Here is a 16400-nt window from a genome sequence, read left to right on the forward strand (position 1 = left end):
TTGTAAAAATTCAAAACTCTTTAATACAACTTTAACACAGTTTCAATACAATATCAACATAATGTAAAAGTTCAAGATTTTAATGTCAACATAATATCAACACAATATCAACACAACGTAAAATTTCAAGATTTTAATATCAACACAGTATCAACACAATATTAACACAACATCAATCATTGACTACTGTTGAAATTCGGTTGGCATTTTACTGTTGATATTTTTATGTGATCTGTTGACATTTTTCAATGGTCCAGATCATAGTTTTGAGTTTGTATAATATTTAGAGTTTTCATTTGATCACATTCCCATATCAAAAATTGTAAAGTAATACACTAATTTATAGTACGTGCAGATTTGTGAGTAAGGATGGGAAATAGATATAGAAATCTACTTATTTCAACCCGTCGAAATGAGAAGGAGAATACAATGATTGCACGTTTTAAAAAATAGTGAACTACAAAAATAATCTCTGGATCATGCGTTTGTCTCGCCAATGAACCATGGACTTTAAAAATATCTCCAGACAACCCTGGACTAAGCGTTTATCTCGAAAATGGTCATTTTCACTGTTTCGTGATGAAAATACCCCTTTGGGGGGTTTTGGGAGGTTTGAGCAATTTGGTCTTTTTACATTTTAAATCTGATATTATTTTTGTGATGTACTCCCTCCGTCCCAAATTTATAGTCACATTTAGTTATGGTACATGTTTTAAGGAATTAGTGGAGTATGTAATTAATGAAGTGAGAGGTGGAGTGTGTAATAAATGAAGAGAGATGGTGGAGTGTGTAATAAATGAAGTGAGATGATGAGTGTGTAATAAATGAAGTGAGTTGGTTAAAGGTAGATCCATTTTTGACTTTTGGTTTTTCTTTTTTATTTATTTTAACGTAGATAATGACATTTGGGTGTAATTTTAGTGAATAATGAGGTAAAATTTTATGTCAAAATATGGAAAATTCTAAATGTGACTCTAAATATGGGACGGACTTTTATGGCAAAATGTGACTATAAAACTGAGACGGAGGGAGTACTAAATATGATATTATTTCAAAATTATCATTCTTCTTTCCTTTTGTCATCCTTCACTTTGTTTCTTTATTTCAATATTAGATTTACTTTTATAAAATTAAATTTTAAATTTTAATTTTTAAATATCAATAAAAAAATTTAATTATTAAAATTACTATTAAATAACAAATTAATAGTTTTAATCAATATTTGATAGTGTCTAATATTTAATCAATAAGGTACAACGCCGCCTTAGTTTTAATCAATAATTAATAGTTTTAATCATAAATAGATCATATAACACGATTTATTCTGAAATAAATATGCATCTAATGTATAGGAGAAATTTGACTAAAAATATTATAAAGTTGACTAAAAATTTGATACTGCTAAAAATTTGATATATGAGAATTTTTGTTGAAATTTTCTAGTTAATTTTGATTCAAATTAACGAAAATTATATTAGTCTTACATTAGATGCATATTTATTCAGAATAAATCGTGTTATATGATCTATTTATGATTAAAACTGAGGTGTCGTCGTACCTTATTGATTAAATATTAGACGCTATCAAATATTGATTAAAACTATTAATCTGTTACTTAATAGTAATTTTAATAATTAAAAAAATTTATAGATATTTAAGAATCGAAATTTAAAATTTAATTTTATAAAATTAAGAGTGAACTACAAAAATAGTCCCTGAACTATGCGTTTATCTCGCCAATGGACCCTGGACTTTAAAAATATCCCCAGACAACCACCTGGACTAAGCGTGTATCTCGAAAATTGTCCTTTTTCACTGGTTCGTGACGAAAATACCCTTTTAGGGGGTTTTGGAGGGTTTGAGCAATTTGGTCTTTTTATATTTTAAATCTGATATTATTTCAGTTATGTACTAAATTTGATATTATTTCAAAATTATCATTCTTCTTCCCTTTTGTCATCCTTCACTTTGTTTCTTTATTTCAATATTAGATTTAATTTTATAAATTTAAATTTTAAATTTTGATTTTTAAATACCAATAATTTTTTTAATTATTAAAATTATTATTAAATAACAAATTAATAGTTTTAATCAATATTTGATAGTTTCTAATATTTAATCAATAAGGTACGACGACACCTTAGATTTAATCAATATTTAATAGTTTTACTCATAAATAGATCATATAACACGATTTATTCCGAAATAAATATGCATCTAATGTATAGGAGAATTTGACTAAAAAAATTATGAAGTTGACTAAAAACTAAGGTGTCGTCGTACCTTATTGATTAAATATTATACGCTATCAAATATTGATTAAAACTATTAATCTGTTATTTAATAGCAATTTTAATAATTAAAAAAATTTATTGATATTTAAGAATCAAAATTTAAAATTTAATTTTATAAAATTAAATCTAATATTGAAATAAAGAAACAAAGTGAATGATGACAAAATAGAAGAAGAATGATAATTTTGAAATAATATCAGATTTAGTATATAACTGAAATAATATAAGATTTAAAATGTAAAAAGATCAAATTGCCCAAATCCCCCAAAACCCTCCAAAAGGGTTTTTTCGTCACGAAATAGTGAAAAAAGACCATTTTTGAGATAAAAGTTTAGTCCAGGATTGTCTAGGGATATTTTTAAAGTTCAGGGTTCACTGACGAGATAAACGCATAGTCCAAAACTATTTTTATAGTTCACCCTTAAAAAAAAATAGAGTCGATAATAAGACCAAAAAAAAAACTGATTACTACAACACATTAGTCGGTCAATAAATAGAGTTCAACACCCAAGTTTTTGTTGTAATTCAAGCTACACATTTCACTGTTATACCGCAATCTTCGTCTCTTCACAAACACCTGTGCAAAACGAAGCAGCATGGCCCGGCCGCAGCAGCGCTACCGCGGCGTACGCCAGCGCCACTGGGGCTCTTGGGTTTCCGAAATCCGCCACCCATTGCTGTAAGCAATCCATCTCCTCTTTCCCATCACTACTCTTGCCATTCATTTGTATCATTTGTGTCTGTTTACTATTATAAAAGAATGTGCATTGATGAAAGTGATCAGATACATTCTTTGCAGAAAGACAAGAATATGGCTTGGGACATTTGAGACGGCAGAGGATGCAGCAAAGGCATATGATGAGGCTGCAAGGATCATGTGTGGCTCCCGGGCTCGGACAAACTTCTCGTACGATCCGTTGTCGTCTTCATGGCCGTCTACGCAGCTTCTTTCACCCACTCTGATGGCCAAGCTGCAGAGGTGCCACATGACTTCTGTCTCAAAGGGCAATAAACTAGCTGTGGACAAGCGAATGGAGGCACAGAAAATGAGTGGAAATAATGAATTTCTGGGGAAATCAGAGAATGTGCAGGAATTCAAAGCTGCTACTGCTGCTGATGATGATGATGGCATAGAGCAAATGATAAATGAGTTGCTTGATTATGGTTCAATTGAGCTTTGTTCCAATTCATCTATTTCTCAACAATAATGAAATACTATTATAAATCTGTTTCTTTGTTTTTCTTGTTTCAAACAGAGTCATTATCAATTCACACTAAAATTGGTGTACATTTTATTATTTGGTTCAACTTAACTTATTAACAGCTCTAATAACATAGTCTTCTATTTCTCTCCCACAACTATATTACAAAAAGATCCCACCCCTATCATGTCATGTCTCCAATCCTATTTTACAATTCCAATCATATTTTATAACTAAATAAGCATCAACTCAATAGACAAATATATATCACACACATTAATATATTATATTAAGTTGGAAAAGATGATGCTATCAGTCTTGATCAGATCCAACACTTTCCAAAAATAAAGGGTGTTTAGATAACTGAATGTGAATGAGATTTGTGGGAATTGGGCTCATAATGGATGATGATTGATTAAGGAACATTCTCAAAAGTCTTCTACTCACTTTAGATATCAAAATTATCAACACACTGCACCAATGGCATCCACTGATACATTCCTCTTTAACTTTTTTGCTTTTCTCTTTTTCAACACCTATCTCATTACATTTTTAAATGAAAATTAAGTAAATATTAGATAACATTGAATTGTATAATGAGAAAATTAATTAAGATTGCAGAAATACTGATATGTTTCTCCTCAACAGCATTAAAACACAGGATGAAGAAGAAGAATGAATAGAGCGCTGCTGGCTTCTAATTAATCTCACAGCAAGCACTATTATTCTACTTTGCAAAACTAACATAAACTGGAAAAAAAGATTGCAGTGCTAATTAAGCACTAATACACCAAAACTAATGAGTCAACTCTAGTTTCTCCGCCTCTCTTTTGTTTCCTCTACCTTTATTCCAGCATCTGCACTCACACTGTGTAGTTCTGTTGTATCGTTCCAACATCGAGGCCTTTGAGCTTCACCACGGACTCAACATGCCCCTTGAGGGTGTGGAGCTCTCTGAGTCTGATTCAGTTCAACCAAATTTATCTTGTCAAAATTTGTGCTCAACAAGTGAAGTATGATAATGATTTGTGTTAATTACCTTGCAACTTCAGCGCGTTTCTTGGCTTGTTCAGCTATCTCGGAAAGTTCTCTATAGTCGGTGCTGCCCACGAAGACATCGGAGCTCTCTGGAGCTCGTAGGCCATGGAGTGTGCGTTGAGCCACGGCCCACTGTGCTTCCCTTTCAGACCTGCCATAGTTCTTCTTTGACGTGAAGGCCGTCTGCACACCAATTCAAGTTAGTTATGTGTGTGCTTGGTTTAAAGAATGTGAGAGGAAACAAGTATAAAATACCCTATTATCAATCATGTTCTTCCAGGCCTTGCCGCTGAGAGCATATCTGATAATGAATTTGAATATGTCGAGAGGGATGTAGAAGACGAGGCTGTATAGCCAGATGACACCCGCCCAACCCCACCCGATGCCCTTGATGCTTGCAAACTCCCAGTTTGCATAAACAGCGATTAGAGTTGCAATCTGTTTGGTGTATCATAACACAAAACTATCAATGTTTATGTTGTTGAAATGGTAATAAAAAGTTGCTCAAAGAATTGGTATAACTGGAGAGTGACTTACCAACTGGGCCACTAGGAAAGCAAACACGAGAAGAAGACCAGGGCGTTCGATGTAGGACCAGCTTCTCGATCGGGTCACAAAGATGAGAGCTTGACTCACAATGCTCACTTGAAGGTAAACAGCTGAGTTGAGCTCATGGTAGTGGTTTGTGATTGGCCTCACACCAAATTTATCCTAAGAAAATAAATTTTTTTTATTAAGATCTTGTGAACTTATATGATTCCAAAAGAGTAGAATAAAATGACAATGATAGTGCATTACCGTGAAAAAAGTAGATTGTTGAACAGCCCAAAAGAAAACAACAGTCATCACTGCAAGGTAAGTACCAAACACAATTCCAGTGGTGAAAATCTCCCTCAGCTTCCACGAGTCGGGCATGGGCGATGGCTTCACCTTATCCTTGGAAATGGTCATGATAGTTCCATCATTGAGGATTGCAATGATTAGAACCATGAAGGGTGAGAAATCGAATTTCCAGATGAGTGCAAGGAGCATGAAACCAAGCACAACACGGATGGTAATGGAAACTGCATAGATTGTGTAGTTCTTCATCCTCTGGAAGATGGCTCTGCTTGTCAGTACGGCACTCACAATGACACTCAATCCCGGCTCAGTCAAGACTATGTCTGATGCACCTCTGGCAGCATCAGTGGCATCAGCCACTGCAATGCCGATATCTGCCTTCTTTAGAGCTGGGGCATCATTGACTCCATCTCCTGTCATTCCACAAATATGCTTCCTCTCTTGTAACTTCTTCACAATCTCGTATTTGTGCTCTGTGCCATAGTTGAATTAAAGAGTTAGTACATGATGGCTTGCTTAGAGAGTGAGCACACATAAAAAAAAATCAACAAATTATGAGGCAAACCAGGAAAGACTCCTGCAAAGCCATCAGCCTTCTCAATCAACTCTTCAACAGAATAGCTGGCAATTGCTTCATCCTTGTGCTGCCCGAGAAGTGAGGAGGAAGGATACATGTTCGTTCCCATTCCAAGCCTTCGGCCAGTCTCCTTGGCAATAGCTAGCTGATCTCCAGTAATCATCTTAACATTGACACCAAGATGAAGAGCACGTCTGATTGTCTCCCCACTGTCATGCCTTGGTGGATCAAAAAGTGGCAAGAGACCTGTAAACACCCATGGGGTGCCAGCACCGTCCTTTGTTTTCTCTGGTATGGTCTGATAAATTAATCATCAGTCAGATCCTTCTAAGGTTTTAAACTTCATATCAACTATATATCTCCATTTAAACCACAGAGATTTACCTGCTCACAAACAGCCAAAGAACGAAGTCCACGATCAGCAAACTTGTCGATGATGGACAGAGCTTTCTTCTTTACGTCTTCCCTCAGGTTGCAGAGCTCTATGATCTAGGAAAACACATAAATAGTTAAGCTAAGTGATCAAATGATCATGAAAAGAGAAAGTGGAAACTTGGAACCGTTCCCCTGCTAAATAACAAGATCAGTTACCTGCTCTGGAGCACCCTTGCTCACTCTGTGCCAATTTCCACTACTATCAATATAAGTAATAGCAGTGCGCTTCTCCACGGGATTGAATGGAAGAAAATGCACCTCTGTGATCCCTGCCCTTGCCTGAAAGAACAATATGGTAAAAATCAAACAATTTTTGGGCAATAGTTCAACCAAAAATATAATCTATAGAACTACAAATAAACCTCTTTGGGATCAGCCAACATTCCAACAATGCAGGCATCAATCGCATCCTGGTTCTCCATCCTCGATGCTCTAGCTCCTTGTAGGATAACATGGTCCTTGTCCGCATCTTTTGAGAATACCTGCACAACAGTTCTCGTGGTTAGAGCGTTGTATACCAATTTGATTAATTAAATTGAATTAGTATATATTAATCAACCTCGATTAGATTTTTGTCGACAGTGAGCTTGTTTAGAGTGAGGGTCCCGGTTTTGTCACTGCAGAGAACATCCATTCCAGCCATTTCCTCAATGGCTGTCATTCTCTTAGTGATAGCTCCTTGCTCCGACAGTCTGTGGGATCCGATGGCCATGGTTACGGACAACACTGTTGGCATGGCAATTGGAATGCCTCCAATGAGTAGGACCAAGAGATTGTCAATTCCACTCCTGTACTTCCTGTGCTGAATTGGGTACATAACTACAAGCTCAATGACAATCCCAATGGCAATGGAGCAGATACAGAAGTTGCCGATGGCAGTGAGCACCTAAACCAAGCACTCAAAAGTTAGACACATCAGACCAAGCCTAGTGAGAAGACATATGGAAATGCACAACCTTCTGGAAGTGGCCGACGTTTTGGGTGCTGTCGACCAGATGTGCTGCTCTACCAAAGAAAGAATGGATTCCTGTGGCAATGACAACAGCATCAATTTCACCTTGTTTGCAGGTGGAACCAGAATACACTCCACTCCCGGGGTTCTTAGTCACTGGCAGTGATTCACCGGTGAGAGCGGATTGATCAATCTTTAAAGCATCGCCTTCTAGAAGACGTGCATCAGCTGGGACAATGTCTCCCAACTTGATGCTAATTATGTCTCCGGGGACAAGGACGGCAGCTTCTTGCTCAATCCATTTCCCATCTCTCAATACCTTCATTTGATTATCAAAATAAGGTGTTTTACAATTAAGATTTCAACTAGACCAAACCAATATGAAATATGCAGATTACCTTTGTCTTGAGTGCAAGACCAGCCATGAGAGCTGCCGCAGCATTGCCTGCATTGTTCTCCTCGATGAAACTAATGGTGGAATTGATGATCAACAACGACATAATTCCAACAAAATCTTGCCAATCTGGTGGCCTTCCCTGAGAACAAAACAAGATCGAGTCAACAAATCATTCACAATCTAATAGTAGTAGTTTGTAGAGAAGGTATTAATTACATCTCCATTGGCCAAAACAATGGCCATGATAGCAGCAATCTCCATAACCCATGAAAGGGGATTCCACATAAATCCTAAGAATATCAGAAATTTGCTCTCTGTCTTCTCTTCCAGCTTGTTCGGCCCGAACTTTGCGAGCCTGTCTTCGGCCTCCACTAATGTCAGTCCCTCCCTCGAACATTTCAGATGATCAAACACTTCCTCCAAAGCTAGGTTCTCCTGAAATCACCCAATGGATTATTTTCAACAGAATTCACCGCTTTTTGATTAGTACTATTCAACATCTTTCAAACACAATTATAAACGATAAGACAGTGAAAGCATAATGCGAATAGAATATGCAGAAGAAGAAAAATTTTACATAAATCAAAGTCTACTTTTCGTAAACTCATCAGAACATGCGCATTATCCAAGTTCAATCAAAAACATCTTCAGAAATGTTTTGAAAAAATATATATATATCTACACACTTTTTGCATGTGGCACTATGAAATAGCAGTTGATTAATTCAAAATCCAGATCAGAAGCGAAAAAAAAATGAATGAATACCAGATCAACGCTCCCATCTACGGCAAATTTCCATTCAGTATCCATCTTATGACCTACAAGAGCGTAGTATATTCAATTGAATCTGGTGTGAGACAGAGTAAGCAATAGAAACATAGCTGAGAATGAGATGAGTAAAAATGGGAAGAGAAAGGTGTAGGATGAGAGATGAGTGTATGTACACTGAATGTAGGACTGAGTAATACAAATCCTTGGAAGGCCGTGCTTTTTGGAGAGGAGGCGTCGGCTCGCTGATTTCTTCACTCTATAACTAACTCATTATATACTCTATGCTATTGCTATACTATTTTCAAACCCGAATATATTTTTTATATATTCTAACTTGACAAATATTAAACTTTTTTGTTGACCAATATTCTGGTATTCACTATTATATTTTCATATTTTGGTTCTGGGATTTTTTATTTTTGGAATTGGATTTTCAGATTTTTTTTATTTTTTTGGAATTTTGGAATTTTCAAACCGGGTAGAATTTTATAGTACGGATTTCAGATTTTAGGACAACATGGATACAATTGGATTCAATTTTTCATAAAATTTTGAATTTTAGAATTGAATAAAAATTTGATTTTGAAATCTGAATACTTACCCCTACACAAGAACAAAAAAAATTCCTTTTTTCTTTTTTAAATATAGATAAGCAGTTACAAAAATTATTAAGCTACATAAAATTAAAATCACAATAAAACCTAATATAAAACACAAATAATACATTCAATTTAGAAAGACAAAAATATATACATAGAGGGGAAAATATTGATGTACCGGACTTATTGCATCGAAAACATGTTGAATTTCGATACAGTAGGACACCTTACTAATAGATTTCGGCACCTTACTAATAGATTTCGGTATGATATGAATTTTCATATAATGCACGATGACAATTTAGAAAATATTTGTTGTGGAGTCAAACAAATTAATACTAATAAATACTACTCGAGTAAGATAGTTTTCTATCACGATCTATCGTGGAGTACTATGAGTATTCACATGTTAAAAACGATTCCAAAATCTATCATTAATAAGAGAATATTGTTTTTTGTCTCAATGTATATCAAGATGTGTACTCATAACTCACAAACATTATATGTAATCGATGAATAGGAAAAAATTGCTATTAAGAAACACGATAAACAATCGATTAATTGAAGAAATTCACGATGGTGGGGTAGGCCAACCCAGCGTGACCCCACCTTGGTCCATTATTAATACCGCGATATACTGCGACATAATAAAATTTCAGATATACCATACATTAGGGTATACATTGGAATTTACGGTATAGCGACGGTCGTGTATATAATGACATCAATATATATTGTAAAAACAGTATATACCGTGAATACTGAATACATTTATATGATATATTTAATACTTATGTTATAATATTTATAATGGTATAACAGTAGTGCGGTGTATCGTACCGAAATCCGATACACCGTAAAATTTCGATACAACTTACAGAGAATGCGGTACGACAACCGTATTGAATTTGGTCATAAATGCATGATACCAAAACTTTCGGTAAGGTAAATGTGTTATCTTTTCTCATATATTTTCAATGTAATGTACGGTATGACAATTTCGGTAAGAACTCATATTGTCCCACTCCTACCTATACATCTATACATACATGATAGAAAACCTGTCGTTTACCTGCAGAGGCAGTGTAGTTGGTTCTGGAGGGCCAGAGTTGAAAGAATGAGCAAAGAATCGATTCCTACTACTGTCGTGTAGTTGCAATATCTCTCGGGCACAAATATGAGGTCATGAGAGGTGGGTTTCTAGCAGGACAGTGGGTTAACGGTCCTCCTCCTAGTGGACCTGCGTATCCTAATTGAACACCCCTCATAATACCGTCAGCCAAAATACGAAGGACTTTTGGGGTTGGGCTTTCAGCTTTATTTTTCAAAAGAAAACCCCTAGTTTGTGAGAATTTATTTTTCCCGCCAGATTATTTTCGGCAATTTGGTTTATTGTTTTCTAGGCAGATTGATATTAGTGCACTTATTTGCTGCGCTTTTTTTTCAATCAAATTACTATCTCCATGTAGTTTTGGATATAACCAATTTATCTCAAATATCCAATATGTTAAACGTTTCACCTCTCGAATATAGGGACTTAACTTTGTAGTTCTACCATATTCAATTAGTGGATCAAAAGGCTATTTATTCCAATCACCGTATTGAATGTGATGGTCTATTCGTTTATTTACATAAAAAAATTTCTTAATCTATTCGGTAACATGTAAAGAAAAAGTAATAGCATCATTTTATTACTAATTAAGTTGCGATATAACATTTAATTTTATATCAAAATTAGTTTAAGTTATGTGGGCAAATACGTACTGCAGCAAATATTGTCGATATTTTCAAAAAAGTGGAGTATAATAATTAATACTACCTGATGTGAAATGTTAAACTAATTATTGGAAAATGAGTTTAAGTTACTTCTATAAACGGTCGAAATTGTTTTGTGTGATTTTGAATATTATAAACACAAATTTGTAAATATATAATTTTTTCAAATTGCAAACATCTTTTTTGTATATATAATTGAACTGTTATTATACAATATACTATTAATTACTATATTTTTTTGCGGGTGATCTTTAAATTTTGCATGCAAACGGATGCATATATTTTTGGGTTAGTATTTTGTAAACATGAATTTAAATTGATTTTAATATATCATTAAACACATAAATGCACAATTTATTTCACTAAATTTGAAATAAAGTTTCGAAAATAGAAACTCTACACATTTTTAGTGAAATCAAGAAATTAATTACTCCGTTTTTCGTATTTCGTATTTCTTAAATCATCAATTTTATTTGGAATTTGGGTATAAAGAGATAATTCAAAATCTAGAATATGGAGCAATGGCGGATCCAGAAACCAAATATCATGGGGTCGGACTAGAAAATAAATATTTAAATTAATTATTTTTATAAATATATATAGTATTAATATAAATAATTAATGTAGAGTCATATTTTTTTTTGGGATGTCCCACTATAAGTGGGTCATTTTTCTTTTTAACAAAAAAATTCCCACTCTTACTCTATTCTTCACCTACTTTATTCTCTCTTTACTTCTGTATTTTTCTGTCTCTCATATTTTACTCTTTCTACTTTAATTATTTAAATATCAATTTCTTAAATCTCGTGTACAAAAGAAGTGCTTCGTTCATCTTGGGACGGAGGGGGTATAATTTTTTCCTCCCAAATTTTGAAAATATAATTTGAATATGAAGACGAAGGTTGAAATCTACGTTATAAAATTAAAAAATATGAAATTAGGAAATATTAACTTTATATTCATTAAAGTACTATAATAAGTTTGATTTATTGATAAGTAAGAAATATATTTAACCTTAATTGAAATCATTTGACGAGAATTTATTTGAAATGAAATTCTAATAAGGTTAAATATATTTTAAAGAAAGAAAGAAATTTTCACAACCTTTTTACATTTAGATACACCATAATTCTAATAATTATTACAAAGAAAAGAGAGAAATTTTCACAGCCCATTTTACAGTTAGAGACACCATAATTCGAGTCTCGAGATATTTAATCTACGGAGTAGTCCATTAACTTTAGTTAAATTTTATTTAAATTATTTTTATTAACTTTGCAAATATTGGGAAAAGGAATGACGATAGAAATACTTTTCGTATTCAGCATTTTCATTCTCTCTCCTCGTCTTCCCCCACAGCGCCAAACCAGGCCAGTTTCATCTCTCTCTCTCAAAAAACAAGTCGTCTCCCCTGCCGCGAGGCCGCCGCTGGATTCCGAGCGTCATCTCACCCTACGTTGGTGGGGTCGAAGATGCGAACGCTATGGGTCGGAGGCCGATGAATAGAGCTTTCCGGCGGCACTCCGGGAAGGGTGGTGGGGTCGGCCGACCCCACTCGATCCCACCTGGATCCGCCGATGATATGGAGTATATTATTTGTGTAGTAGTATGATAAATGGTTGGGGATGTTATTAAATATGACTGTGTGATGTAATGTTAGTGTTAATGTTGATGTATTCAAAAGTTTTGTGATCGTATAACTGTTACAAATTTATTATTATCGCGTGGAATAAAAAAATATTTTATACTACATAATATATTTATGTTGTGTGTTATTGTTTTTAGCATATTTCTCGTTCTATCATTCGGCAATCAACTTCAACTAAAGAGTTCATATTTATTTTTAGCATATTTCTATTGGTTAGAGTAAAAATTTATTTTATACTCCATATACTTATATTGTGTATCATTACTTTTTAAAAATTTTATCTTTTACTTTAGTTATGTATCATAATTTTTGAAAAGCGCGAAAGATGAGTGTGATAATAGTGATAAACAAAATAAAGTAACAGAAAGAAGAAGAGATATATACGTATAGGGTTGCGTTGTGCTAACTAATTTACAGTAATAATTATATGGGGTTGCGTTAGTGTGCTAACTAATTTACAGTAATAACTAATAATTTTCACTTTTGTGTATTAAAAATATCAACACAAAGACATAATTATATCAATACAACATGTAAAATTTAAATATCTACACAAAGACATAAGTTTATTAGCACAAGAAGATTGATAAATTTATGTCTGTGTGTTGATATTTTTAACATACAAAGTTGATATTAGTTATTACTGTAACTTAGTTAGTATTTGATCACACACACTACTATACGGGTATATAACTATACAAGCTAGTGAGATTAGGGCTAAGTTCAGTAAATGTAAATAATCTTTAATTAGTACATGGACAGATGGACTGCATCAAATGATAATAGTACTCTAACATTTTAATAACTAAGTATCTTTGGATTCAGATTCTACTTGATTTATGATCAGGCTTAATTTCGTCTACTAATTATTATCAGTTTTATACTCATAGCTCACCTAATAAATGATGTTTATCTTAAATACAATATTATATTGTGTCCACAAACAATGTGCAGTTTTTTTATTTTAACCAGGTTTACGGATTAAAATCGAAAATTCCTTAACGGGTGGTGGGGGTTGAACCCGTGACTTCAACAACTCTGCGCTATCAACTGCGCTACAACATGTTGGTAATGTGCAATTTTAGTTTTAGTTTATGGATACTTGTAGAATACATCATAGTCTAGGGATGGGGATTCGGTCGGTTCGGTTCCAACCGAACCGATTAGTCAGTTAACCGAATCCCATTTTTTCTAAAATCTAGAATCGGGATCGTACCTTTCGTTGGTTCGGCTACTTGAGGAACCGATCAGTTCAGTATTCGGTTCCACCGAAGGAACCGAACTCAAGTGCAATACAATACAATACATTCAGTGAAAATAAAAAATAATGAGAATGTTGTTGCTAGGTGTATTGATTTGTAGTACTCCATAATACCACAATGTCGAAATATAAAACTTAAACAGTAAATAAGTTACTATTAACAAATACTCCACTTCACTCACTTTCTTGAAATCGCCATATCTCTTCTTAATTTTCAATCTTACAATGAACTATTAGCTAGTTATTTACCAAATATATAGAAAGGTAAACTAAGCACCGACTATAATTTTTTATAGTACTAGAAATTAATCAAGCCAGTAACGTCGGGAGGATGGTGAATCAGAATGACAGATTCAACAAAAGCTTATCACCTGCACTATGAGCTACTTTAGTTAAAATGTAGGTAAAATATTATTAATATACATATTTCGTGTAATTAAAAAAAATAAACTTTGTTAATTAATACTCCCTCCATCCACGATTAATAGTCTCATTTCTAAATGGCGCGAGTTTTAAGAAATGTTAAGAAAAGTGGGTGGAAGAAAGTTAGTGGAATAGGGGTCCCACTTGTATATATTAGTTTTAAATGATATGTGAGTGGAATGAGAACCGAGACTCTTATTCGTAGACGGACCAAAATGGAAAAACGGGACTCTTATTCGTGGACGGAGAGAGTATATTAGAACATGCTAGAAAATTGAACTTCATGAACTAAAACCAATAATCTCACAAACATCAACATCAATATAAACTAAAAAAGTTTGAAAGGAGCAGTAGCGGCGTGGTTAATTAGATTTTTAACTTTCCATAATTTTAGTTTTTAATTTTCTAAAACCAAAATAATAAAATTAAAATATATATATATATAAAATTGAATATTAAAAAATAACGGTTATTCAGTTCTAACCTTTCGGTTCTTGGTTAGAACCGAGAACCGAGAACCAAGATTAGCCTAAACTTAATAACTGGAATCGAACCTTAACCTTATTTTTTTGGTTCTCAGTTAACCGAAAACTGAAAAAATAAGATTCGGTTCTTGATTAACCGAGAACCGTTTCCCCATGCCTACACCATACTCCATAATACTACTATAGTATTTAATATCCCAAATATTACTAATGATATTTTTTTTATACACCATACTTATTTTCCGAAAGAAAAATACCCACACTCTCTCCATATAGTAAATAATTACTCCTTAAAATTCGTACGACCGCATATATTATGTTACTATGATTCAATCGTATATGAACCTTTTATTTGCCTAAAAACCACACTTTTTATTAAATATTTTCATTTGTCCATTTTATACTCATGGCAAGGTATAGGTAATTTAAAATTTTGCCAGTTATTGCAAATACTAAATAGTTATATTGATATTAATGCATAGGAGTAGTATATAGTTGAACTTATTATATTCAGTAACTAACATACTATCATAATTAGATATGTGCAAATCAGGTAAATATTCATATTTCTTGTAACGGAAGTAAAGCAAATCTTACGTCATTAATTTTTTTTCACATAAAATGCCACGTACGCTAATTGCTAAAAATTATCATATGTAGTGGTCTGAATATCTGATTAGAGCTTGATAGCAGAAACATAAGTAGCATTCCTCTAATCTCCATTTAACTCGGCCTTAAGTAATTAAAAATTGTTCTTAATTAGTGGCAACACTAACAAGGCTCCCGCCTACTTTCACAATTTAAATTTGCATATGATGTGACTTTTTTAATTAGTTATGCATGTGATATGACATAATTACCCTTAATTCAATTTGTAATCAAATTAGACCTCTCCCATATTTCGTCATATTCGAGAAAAGATTTATTTTTATTACGTAAACAATTTCTTTTTACATTATAAGCTACGTGTCGATTTGAGAGTCGCTAAATATGTATGAGACTGTCGAGTTACTTACAAATGCAAAGGTAGATTAAGGGACAATTTCCAGAATCAAGCTGAAATTACAAAATCGTTTGAAGATGATTAATCAAGTCTATGAATCTATGATATATGTAGGAAGTGTTCGGTGTGTCAGATTGTATCCGAGATTAAATTTGTGGTGTGTTTGGTTCATGAGATTCAAGCCCACAACTTAATCCTAGATTGATAATCATGGGATAATTAACACCACGAAGAGATCAATATGAAGGCATACACAAAAATAAAAAAAATTAAACTTGTTGATGTTTGCACAGACACACAACTTATAATTATCACTTTTTTTAATCAATAGAAAACAATATCAAAGAATTCTGAGTAATGCAGAACAAACTCCTTTTGTTTTAATATAAGCAAAATTTCAACAATCTTCACCTCTGAATTCTCCCACCAGAAATTGGTTTGGAGTGGTAATACGAAGAGATAAGACGAGCTTTAATGAGTTATCCCGATCTTCAATTTTGGCGCCAATTCAGAGATGATGTGCGAGAAGGAGAAGAAGACGATGCAGAGGAAGCGACTGCGGCTCCAGCTCTTTCGCAAATGCATGGTGGAGCACAAGGAGGGCGTGTTGTTGTGGTTAGCATTGAAATTCCTAAATATAGTAGATCGAGAAATAGTAAATTTTAAATACTATAAGAGTTGGTTATGGAATGCTAGTAT

General features: G+C 33.5%; 2 protein-coding genes across 2 annotated transcripts; one reads left to right on the forward strand and one right to left on the reverse strand.

Annotated features, from left to right (window-relative positions):
- The first annotated feature begins 2830 nt into the window (after positions 1–2830).
- On the forward strand, positions 2831–3549 carry LOC125191259 (ethylene-responsive transcription factor ERF003-like). The gene is made up of 2 exons (XM_048088774.1): positions 2831–2973; positions 3094–3549. The coding sequence occupies exons 1-2, from the start codon at positions 2891–2893 to the stop codon at positions 3500–3502; spliced, it is 492 nt and encodes a 163-aa protein (XP_047944731.1). The 5' UTR covers positions 2831–2890; the 3' UTR covers positions 3503–3549.
- A 531-nt stretch (positions 3550–4080) lies between these two features.
- LOC125188900 (plasma membrane ATPase 4-like) lies at positions 4081–8632 on the reverse strand. The gene is made up of 14 exons (XM_048085994.1): positions 8501–8632; positions 7952–8170; positions 7737–7874; positions 7343–7657; positions 6946–7272; positions 6749–6868; positions 6543–6665; positions 6336–6440; positions 5940–6249; positions 5333–5847; positions 5072–5245; positions 4790–4972; positions 4536–4717; positions 4081–4456 (listed from the first exon to the last, which is right to left on the reverse strand). Exons 1-14 carry the CDS (start codon positions 8543–8545, stop codon positions 4360–4362), a joined length of 2853 nt encoding a protein of 950 aa, XP_047941951.1. The 5' UTR covers positions 8546–8632; the 3' UTR covers positions 4081–4359.
- Between the last annotated feature and the right edge of the window lie 7768 nt (positions 8633–16400).

Source organism: Salvia hispanica, chromosome 5, assembly GCF_023119035.1.
Source record: "Salvia hispanica cultivar TCC Black 2014 chromosome 5, UniMelb_Shisp_WGS_1.0, whole genome shotgun sequence".
NCBI lineage: Eukaryota > Viridiplantae > Streptophyta > Magnoliopsida > Lamiales > Lamiaceae > Salvia > Salvia hispanica.